This window comes from Somniosus microcephalus, chromosome 13 (assembly GCF_052327205.1).
Source record: "Somniosus microcephalus isolate GS21.2 chromosome 13, FLI_Smic_1.0, whole genome shotgun sequence".
Taxonomy (NCBI): Eukaryota; Metazoa; Chordata; class Chondrichthyes; order Squaliformes; family Somniosidae; genus Somniosus; species Somniosus microcephalus.
Genome location: NC_140999.1, coordinates 29196065 through 29220820, shown reverse-complemented (window position 1 = coordinate 29220820; position 24756 = coordinate 29196065). Strand labels below are relative to the sequence as shown.

Genomic DNA, 24756 nt, shown 5'->3' with positions numbered 1-24756 from the left:
CCATAAGACGCAGTACCTGCTCTCTCAACCTTATTCTCACTAATACGGAACACCCAACTTCTCTTCATAACCCCTAGGCTAGCCCACCAACATTGTACATGGTTACCATTCCTCAGGTACTGTACAGTCTCTCTAAATCTGCCATCAACCCTCATCAAAAAAACTCATATAAACCCCGTTCTTGCAAAATACCGCCCCCATCTCCAACCTTCCCTTTCCTCTCCAAAGTCCTTACACCTCACCACCAATGTTCCCTCTAATGTTTCATTGGGCTATGCGGCCCCTTTAACTGGCCTATTCAAAATTCTGCGCATGTGCGGTTTTCCCATTTAAAAGCCAGTGAGCCGGCTGCACGGGAGCTCCAGAGTGACACGCATCTTAAAGGGAACATTGCTCACCACATCTCTTGATCTCGCCCACTGCCTGTGTTGTCAGCCTGCTCGTCTGACCAGACCTGGATGAGCGGCAGTTTCCTCTAATTAAACATGGGGAACACCAAACCCATTGTCTTCAGTCCCCATCACAAACTCTGTTCCCTTGCCATCGATTCCATCTGACCATTAGCTCAGGTTGAACTGGACTATTCGCAAGTTGACGTCCTATTTGACCCTGAGCGGAGCTTCTGACCCCATATCCTCTGCATTGCAAAGACTGTGTACTTTTACCCGCCTCAGCTTGTCTGCTGCTGCAACCCTCATTCATGCTTTTGCTACCTCCAGACTTGATTATTCCAATGCTCTCCTGGCCAGCCTCCCAGCTTCCATAAATTTGAGCTCATCCCAAACTCTGTTGCCTCTATCCTAACCAATGACAAGTCCCGCTCACCATCAACTCTGTGCTCACTGCCCTACATTGACTCCTGGTCCACCAACACCTCAAATTTAAAATTCTCATCTTTGTGTTCAAATCCCTTCAATGTCTTGCTCCTCCCCAGCTCTTTAACCTCATCCAGCCCTTCAGCCCTCCTAGAACTTCATAATCCTCCAATTCTGCCCCCGCATGCATCTCCCACTCACTCCGCTTCACAATTGATAGCTGTGCCTTCAGCTATCTAGGCACCAAGCTCTGAAATTCCTTCCCGAAACCCCTCCCCCCTTTAAGACCTTTCTTAAAATCTACCTCTGACCAAACATTTAGTCACCCCAATCTCTCCTTCTTGGCTTGGTGTCAATTCTTGTCTGATTACGTTCCTGTGAAATACTAGGGGCATTTTCCGATGTTAAAGGCGTTTCATAAATGCAAGTTGTTGTTGTTGTTGGAAGATTCATGCCTGTGACGTTAGCAATGCTGCTCCCCATCTAGAGTGGGCTGAGCCACAGCAAATGCTGCAACCCAAGAGTCTTTGAATTTTTCATGTTGTCAAATCTCGTTTCTTTTTCCATTTCAGTTTCTGCTTTCTCTCAAAGTGGCAACAGTAGCACATACACAACCGGTGATCACCTACATGAAGGCAGAACAACAGGAAATCCAAATGTGAATTGGGCCCAAAAGAAATTTACAAAAAGAAAATATGCATAAATTTCATTAGAGATCTTATCCCTGAACAATTTCACTCATCAATTCTAAATAAAGAACTTACATTGAACATTGGCTGTGATATCCTGAGGACATGAACAATGGGCCAATAATTCCGGTCCCAACGCGTGAGTACGGACGGGGTACTCACGCGTGGGCCCGTTGGAAGTGCCGGATTTCAGCATGCGCGGGAAACCGGCATTTCCTCCAAGGGGTTCAGACTCCAACGCATGCGCGCAGGACTCTGCGCGCACGCGTTGAACTTCCTTCTTTTTGACAGGTTTGCCCGTGTGTAAGGGCCTCAACTTTTTAGAAATGTAAAAAGGAGACGTAAGGACTTGATTCTTTAAAGGTAAGTGGTCTATTATTTAAAATAACATTTTTTCCCACAGCTTTATTGTTTTTAAGGACTTTACAGTAAGGTAAGTGTATTTTTAGACCCATTTCTTAAAAAAAAAAAAAATTATTTTCAAAAATTTGATTGATTGTTTAAAATAGTTTTTAAAAGTTATTTATAGTTCATTTAATTAGTGGGATGTTTTTAAAAAATTTATTTAAAGTTTAAGTAGTGTTTTGGGCGCCCGTAGTTTTCATGAGTTTGACAGTTCTTACTATCAAACTCATGAAGTTTTCCCTCCCCTGATTGGCTGCCCAGTGCTCACCTGATCCCAGCCGGCACATCGAACTAACTACGCCGCTGGATCAGGCAAGCACAGCGCGCCGACAGCTGAACCGGGCCAGTGACAGGAATTCCAAGCAGGCCCAGGCTTCAGCTGTCGGCACGCCGGGTAAGTGCACATCGGGGGCTTGCACGTGCGGCACGCCCCCGAACCTAGTTTCTGGGCCAGTAAGTTTCTTCAAAGAACGTAAGAACCAGGAGCAGGAGTAGGCCATATGGCCCCTTGAGCCTGCTCCTCCATTCCAGAAAATAGTGGCTGATCTTCAACCTCAACTCCACTTTTCCAACCGATCCCCATCTTCAACCTCAACTCCACTTTTCCAACCGATCCCCATATTCCTTCAGAGTCCAAAAATCTATCGCTCTCGCCCATGAGCATACTTAATGACTGAGCATCCACAGCCCTCTGGGGTAGAGAATTCCAAAGATTCACAAGCAATGCTCCCTTAGCTCACCGGCTGTGTGGGACCTTGAATGCTTCGTGGCCATACAGCTTATAGGAAACATTGTTCACAATCCTCTCAAGAAATTTTTCCTCACCTCAGTCCTAAATGGATGACCCCTAATTCTAGACTCTACAGCGAGGGGAAACAGCTTCTCGGCATCTACCCTGTCAAGCCCTCTCAGAATCTTATAGGCTTCGATGAGATCACCTCTCATTCTTTTAAACTCCAGAGAGTATAGGCCCATTCCACTCAATCTCTTCTCATAGGACAACCCTCATCCCAGGAATCAATCTAGTGAACCTTCATTGCACACCCTCTAAGGCAAGTATATCCTTCCTTAGGTACAGAGACCTTATGTTCTTAGAAGAAACTTAATATGAAAAACTCTCTTGGATGAGACGTTAAACCAAGTAGACGTAAAAGATCCCATAACACTATGCCGAAGAGGAGCAGGGGAGTTATCCCTGTGTCCTGGCCAATATTCATCCCTCAATCAACATCAGTAAAACAGGTCATTATCATATTGCTGTTTGCAGGAGCTTGCTATGCACAATTGGCTGCCACGTTTCCTACATTGCAATAGTGACTACACTTCAAAAGTACTTCATTGGCTGTAAAGGGCTTTGGGCACATCCTGAGGTTGTGAAAGGTGCTATATAAATGCAAGTCTTTCTTATTGGCTGTGATATATCCAGAGAACATGAAGTGTACCATCCGCAAAGTCTGAAACTAAGCACCAGCATCACGCAAAGTTGAGAAAATAAGATACATATATACACTATGGTAGTGAGCAAAAGGTCACACGGTCAATCTGGCACCAAACAAAGAGGGTTTAGCCTAGTAGTTTCTTTCCCTCTTGTATGTGGAGATTCAACAGAAGATTTTGGTTTTCTTTTTAAACATTTTTATTCTGCAGTGTATCTTTCCTACAACCGAAAACATCGCATGCCCAGTTCAAAGTTTGTTTTCATATTGATACAAACTTTAGTGCCGTTAAAAAAAAACCTGCATATATAACACACCTCCAATTTACTTTCTTGGAAGCATACTTATTTTTTCCTTGTGGCCTTTATAAAAGTTAATACAGCAAAAGCAATGCCAAGTGATTGTTAGGGGGGGGGGGGGGGGAAGGGTGGTGGGAACAACTGAAGGTGTCACATGGAGAAATTGCTACACAGCAAGAAAAGTGGAAGTTAGGGTACGAGCCAGAAATTTATAAAAGTTATTCTAAAAACTACTTGAAATAAAATACTTGAAGGCTTTTTAAAAGTTCTAAATAGCTTAGCATTTTCCTCACAGGAACATGCTAATCTGATGTCCAATAGGGCACTTTCTACAGGGTGCAAGAGATGAAACAATCTTGTCTGAGTGACTTTCGTATCTGAAAGAGCAAATTAAAATCTTTCAAGATTTGGCTACACAGAAACCAATGCTAGCAAGTTCTAACCGCATCTCTGAAAAACTGAAGGGTGCAATATTTTTAGTCGAAGGCCCGGGAAAGCATCTATTAATGTGTCTTTTTATCTATTACTCATACACACCTGCTAAATTAAAAATGGGACCTTGCATTCTATTGGAGCAACAGAAACTTTCACAACCGATTGCCAATTGAATTGTCCCCAGGAATAGCTATAACCAGCTCACTACTTTCTTGGAAGCATATGTAGTTAACAATAGCTGCAGGGTGGAATTTGGAAACAAACTTGCAGTTTTCCCCACATTGGATAGCATTACCAAAACACCCCAGAGAAACTAGAGTCTCCTGGCACAAGACAAATTCCAATTTGTCCATCTATTTTGGGATTTGGGAAAAAAATGGAAATTAAAACCTTTTAAAATTAGAGGGAGTGGGAGACATGGTACAATCTCAATGACTCTAGGCTTTATAAGGAAAAGGCACCAGGTGGCATGCTGCATGGTACGCAGATAGAGATGATCCAAGGTCATAGAAGAAATAATAACTCCAGGAGGCAAAATATGAATATACATTTAGTTGAAGATTGAAATTCATCCATAAAAGCAGTAACTTTTTTTTTTATAAAGAGAATGGAATGTTTAAATGATTATTTTCGTAAAGGTTTTTCCAGTAAAATGGCTCACTGTTGGAGACAAAAAAAATTAAATTTCTATTTAGAAACAATATAGTTACACTTTCAAACTGTACTTCCAATAATTTCAAAACAGGGAAAGTGAAGTATTCTTCCTCAACTCATGTACTTCCATGTTTAGATTTTACCCTTGTTTTGTGCTTTAAATAATCTTGTTATAGTGTTAGGCTAAATTATTAAATATTACTGAGATAAAGCTCAGTTTCAGGACTTCAAAGTTGCATATACAAATATTGAATTGTCATTTATTGTAGAGATTTATGAAAAGATCTGTAGTTTAATTCAAACCAATATCTTTCCCAATACTAACTTTCATTTTAGCAATACATAATATCCCAACAATTTTTTTTTTGTCATTTGTCAATTAGCAACTAAGCTCTGTCACACCCAAATTTGTTTTCATATTGAACAATAATTCTATTATTTTCTCTTTACAAGCTCTTCTCCCCCCCCCCCCCAAAGTAGGTAGGAAGAGGAGACCTTTCACCCCATTGACCTGGTTGGATCTGACCTGAAATGGAGGTGAAAGGATTGCATTCTACCACTGGCGCATTGGAAGTTTTAAATAGCAAGGAAGAATGAGCCCTAAACCAATCTGAAAAGGGCCACTGACATCCATATGCATGTTTCAAATACTAATTGTCGCATATAAAACGTAATACAGCAATGATACACTTTTTTGATACTGCACAATTGTTTTATAATCTATCCCAATACTGGATAGTTTAGAATATTAGAAACCATAACAAATTTTACATAATAAGTGTACTGTCTGGAAATTGAACAACATTGGACTGGTCTTTTAGTTAGCTACTGTCACAGTAGCAATTTTTAAAGAAAGCCTGAAAAGCCTCATTTTCATCTTGTGGTGGTCATCATGCAACATGTTGCACAACAATGGTTGAGGCGAATTGCATATCTCAAACTTTTAATGCCTCCTCTGCATGTCCAAAGTACTGGGTTAACTCCAGTGGTAAAACAATTCCTAGGATCAAGGGGAGGAGAACATTTGTAAAAAAAATGAATTCACTAAGACAACCCAGGCTGTATCCAAGTACTTCATGTGATCCAAACACAAATGAACTATTTAGTGACAATCAAATACTTCTTGCATGAACGTCCTTTTCTAGAATGAAAATATATACAAAAATTCCCACAGTGGAAATAGTACAGGTGCCATAAAATATTCTGGAAGAACATTAAAATTAGCCTTCACAACATTCAAACCTGGAGATTATAAACCATTATTTATATCAAATATTTGTATTCTGCACTTTGACAACTAGTTCTCAGCTGTGGGATATGAAGTGGGACGAGGCAAAGGCTGGGAGGACCAGAAGCAATAATGAATAAAACTATTTTGGTTCCTCCTGATTGGCTGTCGCGTACAAATCAGAAATCCCAACAGAAGATGCAGTTTAAAAAAAAGTCAGCCTCCAGCACGGATGTATTTTTGAAGTTCTGATGGCCCACTCTGGACTTCTGTGAGGCAGCAGGAGTGCTGCAGTAATTAAGTGGGATAGAGTGTTCCAGAGACAAACAGGAGCAAGATGTTCGAAACAAAAACAGTAAGTGGAGAAAAAGGAAATTGCAAGAGAGGGACAGAAGTAAAGCAAAGGGGGGGGGGGGGGGGAAGGAGAGAGAAAAGGAAAGGAGGGAGACAGAGAAGGAATGCAGAGATGGAGATAGGGCATGGAGGGGAGGGGGGAGACGACGAGATGGTGAGGGGAGTGGGGATGGAGAGAGATTGATGGTGTATTTCACAACCTCAAGATGTCCCAAAGTACTTTACAGCCAATGAAATACTTTTGAAGTGTCGTTACAGTTGTGATGTAAGGAAATGAAATGCAGCAGGCAATTTTCACACAGCAAGGTCCCACAAGATTTGTTTTAGTAATGATGGTTGTGGGATAAATATTGACCAGGTCACTAGGTTTAGACATGAAGCTCCCTTTGCTCTTCTTCAAATAGTGCAATGGGATCTTTTATGTCCACCCGAGGGGTTAGATGTGGCCTCAGTTTAACATCTCATCCGAAAGAAGATACTGCCAACAGCGCAGCACTCTCAGTACAGTATTGGTGTCAACTGAGATTACGTGCTGAAGTCTCTGGAGTGGGTCTTGAACCCACAACATCTGCCTCAGAGGCAAGAGTGCTATCACTGAGCCAAGGCTTACACTTCAAAAGAGAGAGAGAGAGAGAGAGAGAGAGAGAGAGAGAGAGAGAGAGAGAGAGAGAAAGGAAGAAAGAGAAAGACAATGAGAATGAGAGCAGATATTTCAGTACCAGTATCCATAACCAATGGAGATTTTTTTGGGTGGACTTGCTGAAAAAAAAAATCATAGCCACTGACCTGTAGCAAAGCTTCAAATCTCAAGTACTTTACAAATAATTTTAAAGGTCAACATTATCCTTCAATTAACAAGCCATAACTGACACAATCAATATGTACAAAAAGTTACAAACGAGCAAATCGGTGTAATTACAAGCTTTTGAAAGTATATTGCCAGATAATGCGACCAGAGAGATTAGGTCAGAAGACATACATTTCTGAGTAAGGTACTTTCTACTCTTATTCTCCAAAATGAATAAAAAGTGAAAGTAAATGATACAGATGTAAATTACAATACTCTTCTCCCAATATATATTTGCTAATTTACAGTGAAAAAGTTAAAGGCAGCTCTTTTTTTTTTAAATTTAAGGTAAACCCTTTATTACAATGACATTGGGTATACAAGATTAAACGGACATTAAAAAGGAGGGGCATTCCTGTTATAAAAATGGCACATTTATTGCTACATTACTGTTATATACATGACAGTTCTCATTAGCTACTAAGACAAAAGGAAATGATTTAAACTACTTTTCTGAATACTCCAGCCAGCTGTTTTGATGCTTGTACAAATACAAAAAAAAACACAAGGAACTTGAGGCACTCAGCAACACAATCAGAAATCTAATTGTGCAACATTTAAGTACTGTATGGGTGCTAGAAGAAGCCTTACCTAAATGTAGTAAAATAAACTTCTGGAATCAGACATCGAGTAAAAATCTACAAAAAGTAACATTCAGAATCCAAGACATTTTCAAGAATTATGGTATAAAAGGATCGCTGTTGTGAAAATAAGCCAACTTTTTTCCTTAAATTTCACTTTGTAAGGGTATACTGCAAGTCTTTTCTTAGCAAAAAAGCACTAGACAAAAAAGAGGCTTTTAATGAAATGTTAGGCACTGGTCATTTTTCATTCTGTTCACATTGCATCACAAGTACAAGAATGAAAAGGCCACATGTAATTTTTTTTAACTATTACATACATCTGCAATACTCAAAATGAGCTGAGAAATGTCACTGCACAATATTTAATGCAGTTCTAGAAATGTCAGGCATTTTACCCTAAAATGTCAAAAATTTTGTTCATTCAGTCCCACGGTTTTGTTGCCCGTTTTCCACTTGTTCACATCTTTTTTTTTAAAAATAAAAAAAGTTATGTCAAAAGTACTGTGTCTTCTGCTTGGCTGGTGAAAGTCTGTGAATATGTTCTCAGTGGAAGACTGATTCCGTGTTTTATTTGCAATGGGTTCGTTTCCACAGTACACAGGCTGCTGCAGAAATGAATTCAGCTTGGCATAATGCAAGCCACTGTTACACAAGTTGCTCACATCCTTATTAGATTCCACAACCAATTCATATGAATCTTAAACATTTAAACAGTACATTGTGCAGGAATCCTACAAAATGTGGAAATTTTTCCCACTCTTGAATAAGTTCATGACAAACCTATGGTCATACAATACCTAGAATCTGCAACAATATCTGTTGCAATATGAAAGTCTTCAAAGACCTTTCAATTTCTAAGTACACACTATGCCCAGCTACCTTAAAAAACTACAATGTAAAGTCTAATAATGCAAAAATATAGTTTTGCTCATTTTACATAAAATAACTCCCTACAAATGAATGAACTAGCTTTTGTAATGCACTCATTATGTTGGCCCTCCAGATATACCTGATCGTAAAGGCAGGGCAAGAGAAGCTCTGTAGAATATTTTGTCCGTTGGCTAACAATCCCTCCCAGCCAACTACCAGGGAGACATGGAGTGGTCATGTGTCAATTGAGTAAGACAAATATTTTTGCTGGGAATGCTGCAAACCAAGGACACCAAAAGTTTTCTTTTTAAACAATAAGACCAATTGCTTACAAAACAAGCAAAAAAGGACTTTTGAAATTTTGTTCCAAAACAACCTCACATCCTTGTAAGTTTCATTAAAACATACTGGGATTTAAAATAAGCTTAGGCACTAAACTCCTTTTTTTCCACTGTGGGGAAGATTTTTTCTTTGGGCTGTAGAAAAAACCTTTTTTGCAGCACAGAGATCCAGTACTTCAACGATATGTGTCGACTTTCCCCCCTTTTTAGATAGATATGGCAAATGCACATGTTCACATTTGCAATTCTGATCCAGAAAGGATTTGTCAGTTTATCATCTTTTTGGCAGAACAAGGTTTCTTCCTTAAGGAGAAAGATGACAGATGACGTGTCCCTCTTGCTCACCACCTTCAGTTAAACCAGGCAGATAGAGCTGGGGGGAAAAGAAAAGTTAATCGTTAGAGGATTTTACCATTGTGCACAGCATTTTAGCAATGGTCTACACGCAAATTCACGTACTATAAGCAATACTGCATAGATTTCTATAAAGCTCAGCGAAACCAATTCTCTGCAAAATGGTCACATCATTAATTCAGAGTAAATTAGTAAAAATGTTCCATTACAAAATTATACATACTACACTGAAACAGGAATTAAAGTTAAAAGGCAGTTTTTTTTTTGGGGGGGGGGGGGGGTTTGGAAAGAGACTTTAAGTGATCCAATTGAAGTTTTCAAAATTATGAAGGAAATGGACAAAAGTGATCCAAGGAAATTGTTCACGGTGATGAAGGTTTCAAATACCAGAGGAAACAAAAACTTCAAACGGCAGGTGAAGTTTTTCTCCACACAAAGTATAATAAGAGTTGTGGAGTAAGTTACGGGGGAGGCCAGTGAAGTGACAATAATAATAGCTTCAAGGTGATAATTAAATTGAGGGAAGGAGGGAGAATTTACAAAAATGGGACAAACTTGTTGGTGCCAATGATATTTTCCTGTTCCTAAAATTTTTTATATTCTCAAATGGAAATTGTTAAGTTACTAATCTGCTTACTTTGTTAGACTGGACAAATTCAAATGATGCAGTCTTTTCTACACTGAAGGCGCTATATAAATGCAATTTGTATCTGTTGAAAAGATAACTTTATTTGGTCTCTTAAAAACTTATCAGGGTTAAACAAGTATTACACAATTTTATATTCAAAGGAGTGAAAATACATGAATTGAGATAGAAAACTTATTTTTAACCCACAAAAATGCCTTCCCTCCTCTTCTAAAGGCAGTGACTCATATTGGAACATTGTTCCAAAGGTACCAACAGATCTCTGGCACTTAACCGAAGTGTCATTCTTCATGTAGGAGCCTAGCCAGCGGCTATCAGCAGGGTGTGCCACCATAAGAAGGAGGCATCGTAGTCAGCCCAATCCTACATGTATGCGCTTTACAGCAGGGACCACTAGATTAGCCACCAAGATCAGGGAGCTTGGCCAACTTTTCTCCTGCTGATCCAAGGCAAACTGTAGAGTCTGACCACCCGAGATCCACTCAATATTAACAGTACAATTATTCACTGCCCCATCAGGGAGCCCTTTAGCACAAAAGTTTATTTTGAGGCCAGTTAAGGGGGAAAACATGACAGTCTGAAGTACCTGAACTGAGTTGTACCAGTTTACACTACTTATAACTTTAATCAAATTCATAAAAATGAGTTTCTCTCACATTCTACAGAGTAACATTTTACCTCCTACATGTGGCTCACTGCATTGTGATTATCTCCGAGACCAGGATGTGCAGCTGAAAGGGGCAGTGGCTGCTCTCCTACTACTGCAGATACCTTCTCCTCTTCCCTTCGTTTAAGGCAGGCAGCTTTAGGATTCAAATTACGTTCTAGAGATGAAACAATATAGAAAAACTCAAATAAAAAAATACAAACTATAATAAAACACAAACATCTAGGCATCAACCCTTTGATATATTCTTCACTACAATCCATTTCCTTTCACAAAATTAAAAGATGTGTCAAGATTCGAATGAAACCCAAAATATATTAGGAACTATACACTATAATGACTTAATTTCTTTAGACAAAAATTTAAAATTACAGATTCCCATAAAAAGCAGGTAGTGAAAGCATCGTTCTGCTTCACTGCATTTAAAGTAGCATAATCTGTATAGAGAAGCAAAAGGTGTTTCATTCTGCACGAAGTATTCAATTTGTAAGGAAAAATGTCAAGTGCCAGATCGCTGATTGATGATACAAAATGTAACAAAGAATATTTTTGAATCATATATAAACCATATAATTGTGCTTTAATTCAATACAAAAATATTCATAAAAGGGTAACAAAAGATTTAATACAAATCATTTTGTATTTTCTGAAAACAATGTTAGACTGAAAATGTTCCAGCAGTTGGTATACAATCTATTGCGATGCGGTTACCAACACCCTCACATATCCAATCAATTCACTCCAAGGCTGCTGAATGCTTTTAAAGGGGAGGGAATTGAACTTTTCCTTCCACCCGCTGGCTATGGTTTCAATGGCACCTCCTGTAGGTACTTCGTCAAAGTGGTAATTATAAGTATGTGAGCCCAGAAAATGACTGTTGGCAGGCTATTCAACTGTAGGGGAGAGGGCATGACAGACGAGTCTTAATTGTAACAGCTAATGTTTACACACACATTTTGTAGTAGGGGTTCCCAGATAGTTATCAGAAGCAGGGACTCCAGCAATGGTATCCCTGAATTAGAAAGTGGAAAATCAGCCAAATTGCCTCACCTTCAATCAGTTACCTCACCTCAGACTAGGGATAGAACTCAAGAAATTTCCTAACTCTATGGCTCAGTATCATACAAGGCCCATCTACCTATTGCACGATCAGGAAGGAATACTGAATTTTTATATACACAGACCTCATAACCAATATTCCCTTTAAGCTGCGTGGTGTGCAGCGCTCCAGGGACCCCGCGCAGCCGGCTTTTCGATGCAAAAACTGCCTATGCGCTGTATTTTGAATGGCCCGTGCAGCGTCAAAAATAATTACAGGGAACATTGCTCATAATATTTGGTGGGGCTGAATTAAAAAATTCTCTCTCGGGAAGAGCAGTACAACACAGTACAGGTATCTCAATGGGACAATAATGTGGTGCAGTGTTGGAGACATTGCATTAACTGCTATTTTTGAATATGGTAATTAAAAGATGAAATGAAGTCTAAAAATAACCTCAAAAAATAAATAATTTTAGAGATTACTCCATTAGCTGCAGTGGCTATAATGCACTTCATAGTAGTCTTCAACACATTGGGGGAGAAATTGGGTATGTTGCGCCACCTATTAGCGCCTAAAGAGGGCAGTCAGTGGCTGTAGCGCCACTGGCCGCGCCTCCCGCGATATTCAGCGGGGGCGCGAATGGTGGAGTTAGCCTGTTGCGCTGCGCCACCACCGATGACGTCATCGGTGTGCGCAGTGCCCCATTCGCGATATTTGGTAGCGAACGCCGCTGTAGCGCCGTTCGCTACCCACGCCCGGTTCACGGGGCCTTGCTGTGCCGGCAGTGGCGCAAGTTAAGGTGGAGGTGCGGGGCAGCCGCCTTTTTCGGCGGCCGCCTGCCAGCACCTCCATCCCCGGCCTCCTGACCACCCCCCTCCCCCCGCAGCATTGCTGGCTGTTTCCCGAGAGCCCGGCACTTCTCGGTGCCGGGCTCTTTTGCCAGCACTCGCGATCGGGGATCGCGCTGTTGCAGGCCCCTCCCCCTTAACAATGGGAGGAAGGCCTGCAGTACCGCAGCGTGCTGTGCCGCAGCATGTGGCGCTGCGGCACGTTGCGCTGCGATATTCAGTTTCAGCGCCCTAAGAAGGGCGCGGAGCGCCTCGAGCCTCGCCCCGTCTCCCTCTAGGGGCGCTGAAACTGAATTTCTGACGTTCGTTAATGCTCCAAACGCTGCGCAAAAAACAGCACCCAGGTGAACTTTGGCGCCTCAACCCAATTTCTAGGCCATTATGTTTAAACTACATTGTGAATGCAAGCATGTCCTCAGATTGTTCGGTACTGGTTCTCGTCCTCAATTCTAGAATATTCCCATTTCTCATAAGGGGAAAAATTCAGTATCGCCCCGTTTGGGGCGCCATTATTGGCCGTGCGCAAAGTTTAGCACCTGGCGCTAATTATCGCCTCCGACAGCAAACTTAGCTTTTATCGCCCCTGGAGGTGATTGGAGCGCTAAATCAGGCGCTTCACACCGGTCTTAAGGCGCAAAGGCCGAGGAGCGAGGCACTGCCTCAGAGCGCTGGTGAAGCAAGGAAGGGCAAATCAAAATGAACCTGCAAAGTGCTGCACAGTACCCAAAACTCCTTCACACAGCGTTGAATCTCTCCAGAAGTGTGTGTCTCAGAATGCGTGGTGCAAAAATGTCACCAACAAAAAAAGGCAGGAAGCGGTCGCCTTTAAATAGCGCTCCCCCAGTCCCTTCCTGACTGCAAAATGCTCCCCTCAACCTGTCATTGCTAGCGGCAGGCGGTAAGGCAGGAGGCACCACTCAATATCAGGTCCGGGGCGCTACACACTCAACTGATGTCACGATCTGCGGGCGCAGGAGATCGTGTCAGTAGTGTTTAGTGCTGCCGCAAAATGTCTAGTTAATTTTGCGAGCAACGCAAACAGCTGCGCCCAGGCGCTAGTTGCTTTGCGCCCCATTAGCGCCCTCTTAAGGCGCTAACGGGAGGCGCAAACAACTGAATTTCCAAAATCTCTCTTAACTTAGCCTGAATGCCCCAAGAATCAAATATTTCCTGCATCAAACTTTTGAAACACCTGTTCTGTAAAACTGTACTCTTGGTTTCCAACTGGTTAGTACAATCTGGTTGGTCTTCCTTTCAGTTTTGTTGGAACGCAGAAGAGCTGCCTTGTTGACTCTATAGCTAAATATACCACATGATGTTGTATCATGGCAGGGTATCCTGCAACTCCTGCTGGAAGTCTGTGCAGAGGTCAGATGAAGGCAAGATTGAATTTGGCCACAGTTCAGGCTCACACACACACAAGACAATGGCCACTTGGATGAAATACTAGAAGACTGCTGGCACTCCTGCCACCATAAATTACCACTTTCAGGAGGAGGAGTAGTGGGGAAATGCTCCTGGCCAGGTCTTGAATCCTTTCAACTACAAACCACTGTCTCACCCTTCCTCCACCCAAAATTCAAACAATTTCAAGTCAGGTAGAGAAACCATGCCAACACAACAATGCATTTGATTTACTTTTTGGGTAAGGGAAGAAGAGGAGAGCATTTAGATTGTGTGTGTGCAAGTGATTCATCAAGAACATAAACAATTTTGGGACTGCACATACATAAGTCCTTTGTCCTGCACCCTCACGGTGTTGAAATCGAGACTCATCTGCTCTAACACATTCTTTCCCAGGAACGCTTCATCTTCCTCAGTCTTCAGCTTTAAAAAAATCCAAGCTTGGCATTATCTAACCACTACTTTCCATATTTACCTCGTTTTCTCGCCTACTTTTTTTTCAATCTTGGTGGCGTCTTGCATTTTAGACCTTGGCCCTTCACCACCTTTTCCCAAATTAAAAGAAAGTCTCATTTGTTACCGTCAAGCATTTTGGCTGCATGACGGCTAAGTGATCAAAATGAGATTTACAACGCAACAGGTTTTAGCAAACTCACTTCACAACTAAGAAACAATGTGCCATTTCATTTAAAAAGTGCTAATGTACAAATTTCTACAATTCCAGACTTACCAGTGTTCATGAAATTATAATGAACTTGTAATAAAGAATTTTCTAAAAAAAAGTGTACTACAAAAAGTCAAAGTTGATTAAAGTTAATTCACAGATACATTTTCAACACTGAGGTTACCCTAGTTCCAACTGGTCTAAATGTTCTTGGTGGTAATCAGTACAACACATTTAAAATGGCAGGAACAGTCAGTGTTTGCTCTCAGCACAACGTTAGTTACTGTACACTACCTCGTACTTGCTGTTCAAGGCCGAGAATGACCTGGACGGCCTGCTGCAGGATGATCAGTTTGGTTTGAGCTTTATCAGTTTTTAAGTGCATCTGACACATGCGGCCCAACTCTTTGAAAGCCTCATTAATGTCTCTGATGCGAATTCGCTCCCTGACATTATTTGCCATTCGCCTTTCACGGTCCTTCATCTCTTTTTCTTCACCTGTAAAGCCTTCATCAGTACTGCAGGGTTCACAGTGCGAACAGGTGTTAGTTAGGGATGGCAATTTTAAAGAAGCCGTAATCCTTTTGTAGGCGCATAAAGATATAAATGCTATCGAACCTATGTAATACAATGCACCTTTTTTGTAGCTTAAAATTTAAAACTTCATCAGGTGCTCAAATTTGTTTTAATAAACCAGTTTGTATTTCTGAATTCGCTAACTTTGGTGGAGTGAGATGCCAGAGTACTGCAAACAGATGTGGTAAATAGATATAACCAAGGAAGCCAACAAAAGGATATACTGCCTTTTAACCTTTGAAGCAATAAACTGTCACACCCAGAGCAAACTGCTAAAAGAGATAGGTACAGGAGATTATATAACCCTAAGAAGTTGCTATGTACATACTAAAGTCTCACACACATAACGACGTCTTTATAAATTTACGAGAAAGAGCAGCTACTGTATCAATTGCTCAATTCATTTCCGTAACTGTTTAGATTCTCTTGCAAGGGTTGGAATCGATCCAGAATAAATGTAAACTGAAAATAAGGTAGTATGAAATCAGTAGCATTTGCCAGATTCAAATTCTCCCAAAAGTAAAGGCAATTTACTTACAGAATTTATTTTTATTTTTAAAAAGCTGCTCTTAATTATGAAGTGCTTATGTCCAAATCCTGATGCGCCCAATTATTGTCAGATTTGGCTTTTCTGCACTTATTACGAGCCCTTCAAAATGGATTTTTAGCTGCCAGAATTGGTCCTTTCATTGCGATAGCTAAAACTAACCAGCAACTCAAAGCCCAAAATTTCCAACAGCTCAACCTAACTTTATAAATCTATCAAGTATTTCCTTAATCTGCATCAACACTTCACAGGGGGTGCTAGTCTACTCATTTTTCTTAATTTCTTAACCCTATTCGTTTCTTAAACTTGACTTTGCTGGATTTTTCTTTCAACATTGCTCTGTTTCTCGCGTCCATGTTCCCTTTCTCACTTTTACCCCCTTGCTATCTTTCCTTGATTATTTGCAACTACCATCCTGACACACTATGCCAATTTGTATTATCTACTAACTATATTTTGTAATAGCTGCCTGCTATTTGCCTGGTGTGCAAAGTGAGGCCAACTAGGAATTATATATCTCACCTTTAAATGCTCGGGGTAGCTAGAAGAAACTTGAGGCATGCTTTTATAATTTAAACAGGGTCTGGTTAGGACAGAAGTCCGGTAAATTTGTTAGTTGTAGAAACCTAACATTTTAGAGAGCCAGTACCCCAGGTAAATCAGAACTTGGAACGGTTATAGTATCAGCAATAAAATCAGAGCTGCCAGACATGTCAGATCGAATAATTCATACATTTTGTATCAATTTCCTGCTTTGAACACTGCCAAGCAGCAAGTACGAGGTCAGAATGGAACCAGTGAGTGACCATGGCTTGGGACCATCCAAGCTAAGAACAGGAGAGCAGAAAACATTTGTTACAGAAGTCAGACAAAAGAACATGACTAAGAGCAAAAGCTGGCTGTATGCAAACACTCCCAAATCCAAGTTTATAGTGAACTGCAAAGGAAATGTTAAACTGCACGAGTATGCCAAGATGTCTATACATAGCATGCACTTAATTTGGAGGGCTGGAGAGGGGATAAGAAGAGCACAGAAGCAAGGTGGAGGGCAAGATGGATAGGAAATATTCTCCAGACCCTATAACCCAAGACACCTCTAAGTAGGTGCAACAGAAACACTAAATGACATAGTAATTAAGCAAAGATGTCATGTTTAAGAGGACCAAGGACTCCAGGTTAACCTTTGGGCAACCTTCAAAAGCATGGAGGCCGAATGCAGCCCAATAATATGGACTAACAAATTATCATGCAGTCATTTCTTTCCTGATGTTACTCTTGGAATTTCACAGGTTTTATAAATTGTTTGAGGTGTGATGAAAGTGATGTTAATTTAGCTAGAAGAGTAATCAACATTTACTGCTCTTCAAAATTAGGCTTCGCATATGTACAGCCACACATGTCAACTGGGATATAGAAGGCAAATTCAGTAAAAAAAAAAAAAAAAATCCAAAAAAAGGGGATGCGGTGAAGAGAACACAAAAAGATTGCGTTCAACTTCTTCACAACTTGCAGTGAGGCGCTACTTTCCAGCAGCAAGTGTGTGAAGAACAACATTATGTAGCATCTTCTCTCCTTCTCCCAATGTCCTTTCCTTTTCTTCCCCCTCCTCATCTGAAGGTGGCGACTCTTGCGAGTACCAGTAGGCCTCTGGTAACTTGCCCAAATGCCTATTTTCATTGTGCAAGGCTATTTGACTATGTTGCATCACGGGCAAGCCCAATCCTGTCTTCGTGCAATTTCCGGAGGTGTACGTATCAAGCGGTGCCCAACGGACAGAAATCGGGTGCAGGAACCGGTCTAATAGTTTCTCTTCCTTAGCCCAAGGGTACCGCTGCCCCGCCTGAGATCAGCTAACTGGGAATGAAACCGGTAGCCTTCTGGTCGGTTTGGTATAAGTCTACACCTCATTAGCAGGGAGCTGTTGTACAGAATTTTTGATGAATGAGTTTTGAATGGCTCTCAGTCCAGGGCAAATTTTTATTTATTTAGTCATCTTATTTTTTTCCCCAAATTATGCTGGGTAAAACTTCTGGACCAGACATGCCTGCATGTACTGTTTCACAAACTGTATAAAAAAAACCATAAGCATCAAGCTCGTGCCACCTTCACCATTTAAGCGGTTAAGAAAAGCACGAACGCGAAACTGATTGTTCATTTTATATCTAATTTGCTGTGAAATAAAATGCTAGGACAAATGACATGCATTGCATGCAAGTGCTAGAGTTGTATAAAATAGGATTGGCATCTTGAGAATGAATGGGGAAGACAAGCCTTTAGGCATGTTTTATTTCACAAGTACAGACAGCCCCATGCCAGTTGATATCACTATGACCAACTGACCTCTGACTTGTTGTTCCAAGTTGAGAATGACTGACACAGCCTGGTGGAGAATAAGCAGTTTTGTCTGTGGCTTGTCATTGTTAAGGTGGAGTTGACACATGCGTCCAAGTTCCTTGAAGGCCTCATTGATGTCACGCACACGAAGGCGTTCACGAGCATTATTAGCTACTCTCCTCTCCCGCTCTCTTTCTGCTTTTTGCTCTGGGGGAAGGTGTTCGTCATCATCTTGACTACTGACCAAAATACAATAAAAACATCCCTCAAGTACACAGTATCAAGTGCAAGTCATTGAGGCAATCACACGGTGAACTTCAAATACTTGAACTGTACAAAAGCATTGACTACTAACAATATACTATGATAGTAGAAGGAATTAATATTCACACAATTTTGAAGGCTGCAACTTGATAAGCAACGCAGTTTAAAAAGCTTGGCTCACTTTTAAGTAAAAAATCATTTAAGAGGCACTGATAAAAGCTATTACTCGCACGGTAAATTAAGTTACCTTTTATACAGAAAACATTACAACTTCACACTTTATGGTTCATGCCATTAAATCTTACACCTTTCTTGATAATTGTGCGCAAGCCTGTACTTCACCTCCATATAAGCACGGACAACATAAATTTGTGGAACATTTTGGTACATCTGCAAGACATTTCACCTGTACTTAAATACGTTCTCTCATCACGTGACTGGGTTTGGTACATTGGGCAAGAAAAGGCATACTTAATTGGAAATTCAAGAGTTATTTTAATTCCAACAAGGTTTTTGTTCAAAAGCCAATTTTCAAATACTTATTTTTGGGAGCCCTGCAGAAAATACAAGATTTCTGACTGATCTTAATTACAATTTTGATTTTCAACTGTAGTGTCACTAAGAAACTAGAAGTCTCAATAACCACACCTTAAGATTTCTAAATGTTCCAAGACTGGAACTAATTGGATAGCTCTTTCAAAAGATCCGGCACAGTCAGGATTGGTTGAATGGCCACCTTCTGTGCTGCATCAGTTTATGATTCCATGAATGCTCCAACAGAATGCCAAACATGCAGAGTATATCGACCACCGCATTATAAAACAGACTAACCCTGTACGGTGAAACGTAACAGCTCCATAGATGAGGTATATCATCATAAACTCCATCGGTCAAAATGGTTTTGAAGCAATGCTGTGCAAGGTTGAGTTTCAAATCCCAATTCGGCATTACTGGGTATTCAAAAAATGTGATTTTTCAGATTACCTTTTGGGATCCCATTAGATGTTCAACTTTATTTCACAACACTTTAATGGGAAGTATTCCAGAGTCATGTGGAACCTCAGCAAGCGGGTCAATGGACCCAACTGAGTAAGTATTGCAAATAAGGAAATGTCACAATTATAAATGTTGTATTGGATATGCTGGAACCAATAAACAATTTTCACTTGGCACTAAAATGAACATAGATGTTTTCCATGACAATAACAGCATTTAAGAGTTCTGGGACACTTTACCACCTTAAAGGCGCTTTATAAATGCAAGTTGTTGTTGTAAAACTGAAAGTATGAATGTCTTGACCAATTGCAATGTCTCTCTAGAGCAGTCTTTAAACAGAGGCTTGGAGGAGCACTGTGCCATATTGGCCCTTCAACTGAGCCAAGATCTTGACTTGTCTCTAGGTAGAGTCAACTTCTGCAACCAGACCCTGCCCCTGCTCAAAGTATCTGCTGTGACATTCTTTGCCCTGCAAGGTGTTAAGTTGAAGGAATGAAGTTCCAATGAAACCAATGTAATATCTGTAATGCCATTGAGGCAGAGTTTGGAAAGGAGTCCTTTCCATTAATGCATCTCAATTACAGCGATGTGATCTGTCCAGACTCCAATTTGGTTGCAAATCTGTTCTTCAAATATCAAAGCTAGGCATGGTGTTTGAAGTTTAAGATGGTTATTGTGGCACAACACATGTACTGGGGAATCCCCCTCTCCTCCCCTCAGAGTCATGACAACAACTGCTTTCACACACTGCTGCCATTTCTTTATATTCTCCAGCATCAACTGCACCTGCTCCTTCCCTAAAAAATGCATTACTCACAGCTTTGCCTTCAATTCTAAAGCAAATTGTGAAATTCTAAACCACTGTGTCTGCTGATCAAGACTCCTTGGACTGTCAGACATACAGCCATGTAAAAGGCAAAAACTGCAGAAACCCTGCACAAAACAGAATATTGTCCATACTGACATCAGTAAATAAAGTTGTCACTGCACCAATGTGTGCTTGATCCTCTGACCTCAAACTCTCTATTTAGACAAGGTCTCTTTGGATTTGACATGAAGTGAAACTATCATATCGTCTTTTGAAAGTCCATATACACATCATCCACCACAGTACCCTCATCAATCCTCTCCGTTACTTCATCAAAGAACTCGATCAAGTTAGTCAAACACAATTTGCGTTTAACAAATCCGCGCTGACTTTCATTTACTAGTCCATACTTTGCCAAATGCCAATGAATTTTGTCCCAGTTTATTGTCTCGATGGGGAAGACCACATATTAATATGGCTCCAAAATAGTCAAAGTCTTAAAAGGACAATGTCTTAATGTTTCCCCACCCTCTATCAGATGGCAGCTTAAATCATTGATATGTAAAAGTTGAAATGAAGAGGTGTGGGGAAATATTTCAGGGCCGCATGGCAGTCAACAACAAAATAGCACAGAGTTTTATTCATATTGAAATGCAAAATATTTCCCATTTGAAAGATGTACCGAGGAAACATTATGGTCTCCTAGTGTTATTACTGCTCTCTTATATTTAGTGTTATGGAAGAAGTACTACAGAGCTGTTAAAGCAAGTTTATTTTCAATGAAATGACAGACTGTCTTGTACAATCTTTCACCTCATGCTAATTGCATTATAAATCATCACTGGACATGTCCACATTTGGCTTAGCTGTTCTCACTAGTGATAATGGTGTTTCATGTGAGGCATTTGGAGATTCAGTTTCTGTAGTGGTGGGACAAGGAAAGGGCTATGGTGGGTGATGTCAGAGGTGGAAACAGGCACTTTTGGTGATGAAAAAATGCTTTGGACCCATTCAAAATTTCTACATTCAATCCATGTGAAGAGTACTCATTAATTACAAAGCTCCAGCTGAGCATCCCAAAAGAGGAAGAGCTCAGTTTGCCAAGTTCCAGCTGGAAGATTGGCTAGTTTTAAAGTGTTCAATTTGCTAGCAGGATTTTTGCAAGTTGAACTCTTTCCATTTGCCACACTCAGCTGGAGTTTTGTAATTCTCTCAAAGTAGTACTGAGTACATAGACTGAACTTAGAAAGACTGAATTTAGAAATTCTGAATTAATCAAAATTAGAAATATCACAAGCAAATCACTTCATCTACAAATGCACATCCAAGTTACTGTACCCTTCGTATGCAACAGAAGGAGCTTAGTGTAGACCTCCTGCGGAAAGAATGATGGAACAGGGAGAGTGAAAGTCATCGGATCTGTGACTCTCATATCAGCTAGGGTTTTAGAATTCATGTCAAGTCAAGAAGTACTGGGTACATAATCAGTCAAGTCAACAGTAACCAGGGACAAAAGCTGAAACCTTTCTGATCTATAGAACTCCATACAGCATGCACATTCACCCAATAAGTCATTTGGGAGCACAGGCAGAATGAATAAAAATAGTACTTACCATTTTACCTCTAAGAATACAAAACGTACACCCCATCAATTTGCAATCAATTTCTTAAATGTCCCTATTGACAGTGGTATGACATTTTATATACACACACACCTTGCACTAATATAGCATGCACTTCTGCAAGTGTCACACTTATTTTCGGTAACAGTTTCCCCAACAAACTCTTAACATCTCAATTGTTACAAAACAATGTTATTGCCAAATCACCATGGAGCAGCCTGTTGCATTGGTCAGAAAATACATGTGGCCAAAATGGGTATACAGTAATGAAAGAATCACCACAGATGTCAATGTCTTGCCGACTTTCCACAAACTTTCCACAAATTTTCATTTACCATGGAGATGAGGGACTCCAAGGAGTGAAGGGGATGATTAAAGCAAAAGAACACTTTCCATTTACAGCTTCCATATTTCTACGCAATAGTCTCTGTTCTAAATGAATCAACTATAAATTTGTAAAACAGGGTATACCTAAATATGATAGCGCAGTTTTTAAAAAGAGAATTACTCCAGACCAGGAAATTGGAAAAAACCATTCTAGGACAAAGAAAATAATACCTTGTTCTTGATGCCCTTGATGACATTTTGGAATCTTTCCTCTCATCATCTGACTTGTCTTCCGAACCTGAGGAATTGTGATTTTCATCATCCTCCTTCTCTTCTCGTTTAATGTCAGCACTAGACTGACTAACACTTGATCTCTGCAGACCACTGATCATTCCTAAAATAGGATAAGATGATGATTAACTACTAATTTATCAACTAGAAGGTAAAAGCCAGATGGATTTACGAAGAGCATTTGATAATGTTTCAGCTTTGGACTAACTTTACAAGTATGATCATTTAGTAACTTCAAAACTAAACTGTTTCCACCTTAACATTTAATGGTATTGCAACCTTGAAAAAGATTACAAGCTGTCATCTGACATAAGTGAGACTTCAGCGGAGAAAAAAATTCAGCAGAACGAGGAAGTCATTTACTTCAGGAGTTGTGACCAAGGAAGTTTTACTATCTTGTGGTTTGTGCTGAGCGAGTGAAAGTATTGGCCCAGAAATTCGGGTCTCCACGGGCGAGTACGCACGGGGTACTCACCCGTAAGCCGAATGGAAGTGCCGGTTTCCTGCATGCACGGGAAACTGGCACTTCCGTTCCCCTGAAAGAAGGGGTTCAGAGGTGGAACTCGTGCGCAGGAGAGGCAGCGCGTGCGCATCGAACTTACCCTCCCGGGAAAACCTGCAAAAAAAAAAGTAAGTCTCCAGCAGTTAGACATGTAAAAAGCAGTTGCAAGGCCTACTTTTTACAAGGTAAGTGGTGAATTAATTAAAATTAAAACATTTTTTCCACAGGTTTATTATTTTTAAATACTTTAAAGAAAGATAAGTTTATTTTTAGCCCTATTAGAAAATAAAATTATTTGTTTCAAAAATGTAAATTATTGTTTAAAATAGTTATTTCATGTAATTTATAGTTTATTTAAAAATTGTGATGTTTTAAATTTTTTTTTGTGAAGATTTAGTGATGTTTTGAGGCTTATGGTACTTATAAGCTTGACAAGTCTTCCTGTCAAACTTATGAATGAAGCATTCCCTGCTACCATTGGCTCTCCATGGCCCACGTGATCCCAGGGGATGCTTCGAACTAACTGCGCCCCTGGGATACGCAAGCACTGCGCGCCGGCAGTTGGAGGAGGCCCAGGATCGGAATCCCACGGGGGCCCCACAGCTCAACGGCCGGCGTGCAAGTTAAGTGCAGGTCGGGGGCTTACACCCGCGGGAAGCCTCCGACACGAATTTCTGGGCCATTGTGATTGCATGTCTGATAAGTGCCTACTGGATTTGCGTAGCCTACGTGGAAATTACTTATACATCTATTTTTTGAGAGTCAATTTAATTAATCAGGGTTCTATCAAGTTAAGTGGGAATTACTAGAATCCTCAGTGCGAGGTAGGTTTATAGCCAAGTGCTACTTAGCGTAAGAAATCACACAACACCAGGTTATAGCCCAACAGCTTTATTTGAAATCACAAGCTTTCGGAGCGCTGCTCCTTCGTCAGGTGAAGTGGAGATGCGCATAAAAACACAGCTTATATAGTCAGACTGACCTGTTTGGACACCATTTACACCTTTGATTGCTGTGATTATCTCTCTGCCGAGGTGTGATAAATGGCAGTTAGAAAGATTACCTGTAAACATCTGACATTATTCTCGGACTATATAAGCTGTGTTTTTATGCATCTCTCCACTTCACCTGACGAAGGAGCAGCGCTCCGAAAGCTTGTGATTTCAAATAAAGCTGTTGGACTATAACCTGGTGTTGTGTGATTTCTTACATTTGTCCACCCCAGTCCAACACCGGCATCTCCACACCATGGCTACTTAGCGTAGCTAGTTAAGAAGGGAGTGATTACGTGACCAGTCATGCGACCCAGAATTGGTAGGATGATACAGGATTCTTTTTGGTGAATCAGGGTTATGAAAGGGAAGGAGCCTCGTCAAGCAAAGCAAAACTTAAGAGCGAGCTTTTGGAGAGGCAAGGGTGTCTTTTACTTCGGGATTTTGTGACCAAGGGAGTTACATCATCTTTCTTCTTCACAGACGTCCGAACACTGCTGTTTCTTTTTATACTGTCTGTCTTTTGTTTCTACAGGAAAACATTGAACACTCAACACCATGTCTATTCCTACATCCCAGAAGGGAGGAGAACACCTTCAATGTGAGACATGTACACCTTTCAAGGAGGGAAAGGGAAGGGAGAAAACATTGCACCACTTTTACTTGTATTAAATGCTTCTCAAGCAGGATATAAACTGCCCGAAGAAGCAGGTCAAAAGACCTATCCTATCTAGTTGACTTCAATGACTTGCTGACCAAAACTACAGGCAAGTCATTATCCCCTATTGAAGTATCAGAATCATTTGATGGGGGAAGATATCACAATTAAATATCTTTATCTAACAATCTTTGTTACTCTATTCTTGAACTGTATTGAGCTGCCTACTTCATGCACTGATAAAACAGTAAAGAAAG

The 24756-nt window shown here is 40.5% G+C and overlaps 1 protein-coding gene and 1 long non-coding RNA gene across 12 annotated transcripts in view; one reads left to right on the top strand and one right to left on the bottom strand.

The window, feature by feature from the left end:
• The first annotated feature begins 1738 nt into the window (after positions 1–1738).
• Positions 1739–24687, top strand: LOC147108168 (uncharacterized). The gene is made up of 2 exons (XR_015080539.1): positions 1739–1867; positions 24377–24687. It is a non-coding gene; the product is annotated as an uncharacterized LOC147108168 (long non-coding RNA).
• LOC147108167 (transcription factor E2-alpha-like) overlaps positions 7432–24756 on the bottom strand; it is a 153893-nt gene continuing 136568 nt past the window's right edge. For 7 of the 11 annotated variants that reach the window (XM_086004692.1, XM_086004687.1, XM_086004686.1 and 4 more), the window contains 4 exons: positions 22288–22450; positions 18046–18278; positions 10636–10781; positions 7432–9330 (listed from right to left, as the gene is read on the bottom strand). In XM_086004692.1, the coding sequence (XP_085860818.1) occupies positions 10639–10781; positions 18046–18278; positions 22288–22450 (539 nt within the window). In that variant the 3' untranslated portion in view covers positions 7432–9330; positions 10636–10638. Of the gene's footprint in view, positions 9331–10635; positions 10782–14876; positions 15101–18045; positions 18279–22287; positions 22451–24756 lie in introns of all 11 variants that reach the window. The other 4 variants (XM_086004688.1, XM_086004691.1, XM_086004689.1 and 1 more) reach the window with 2 other exon arrangements.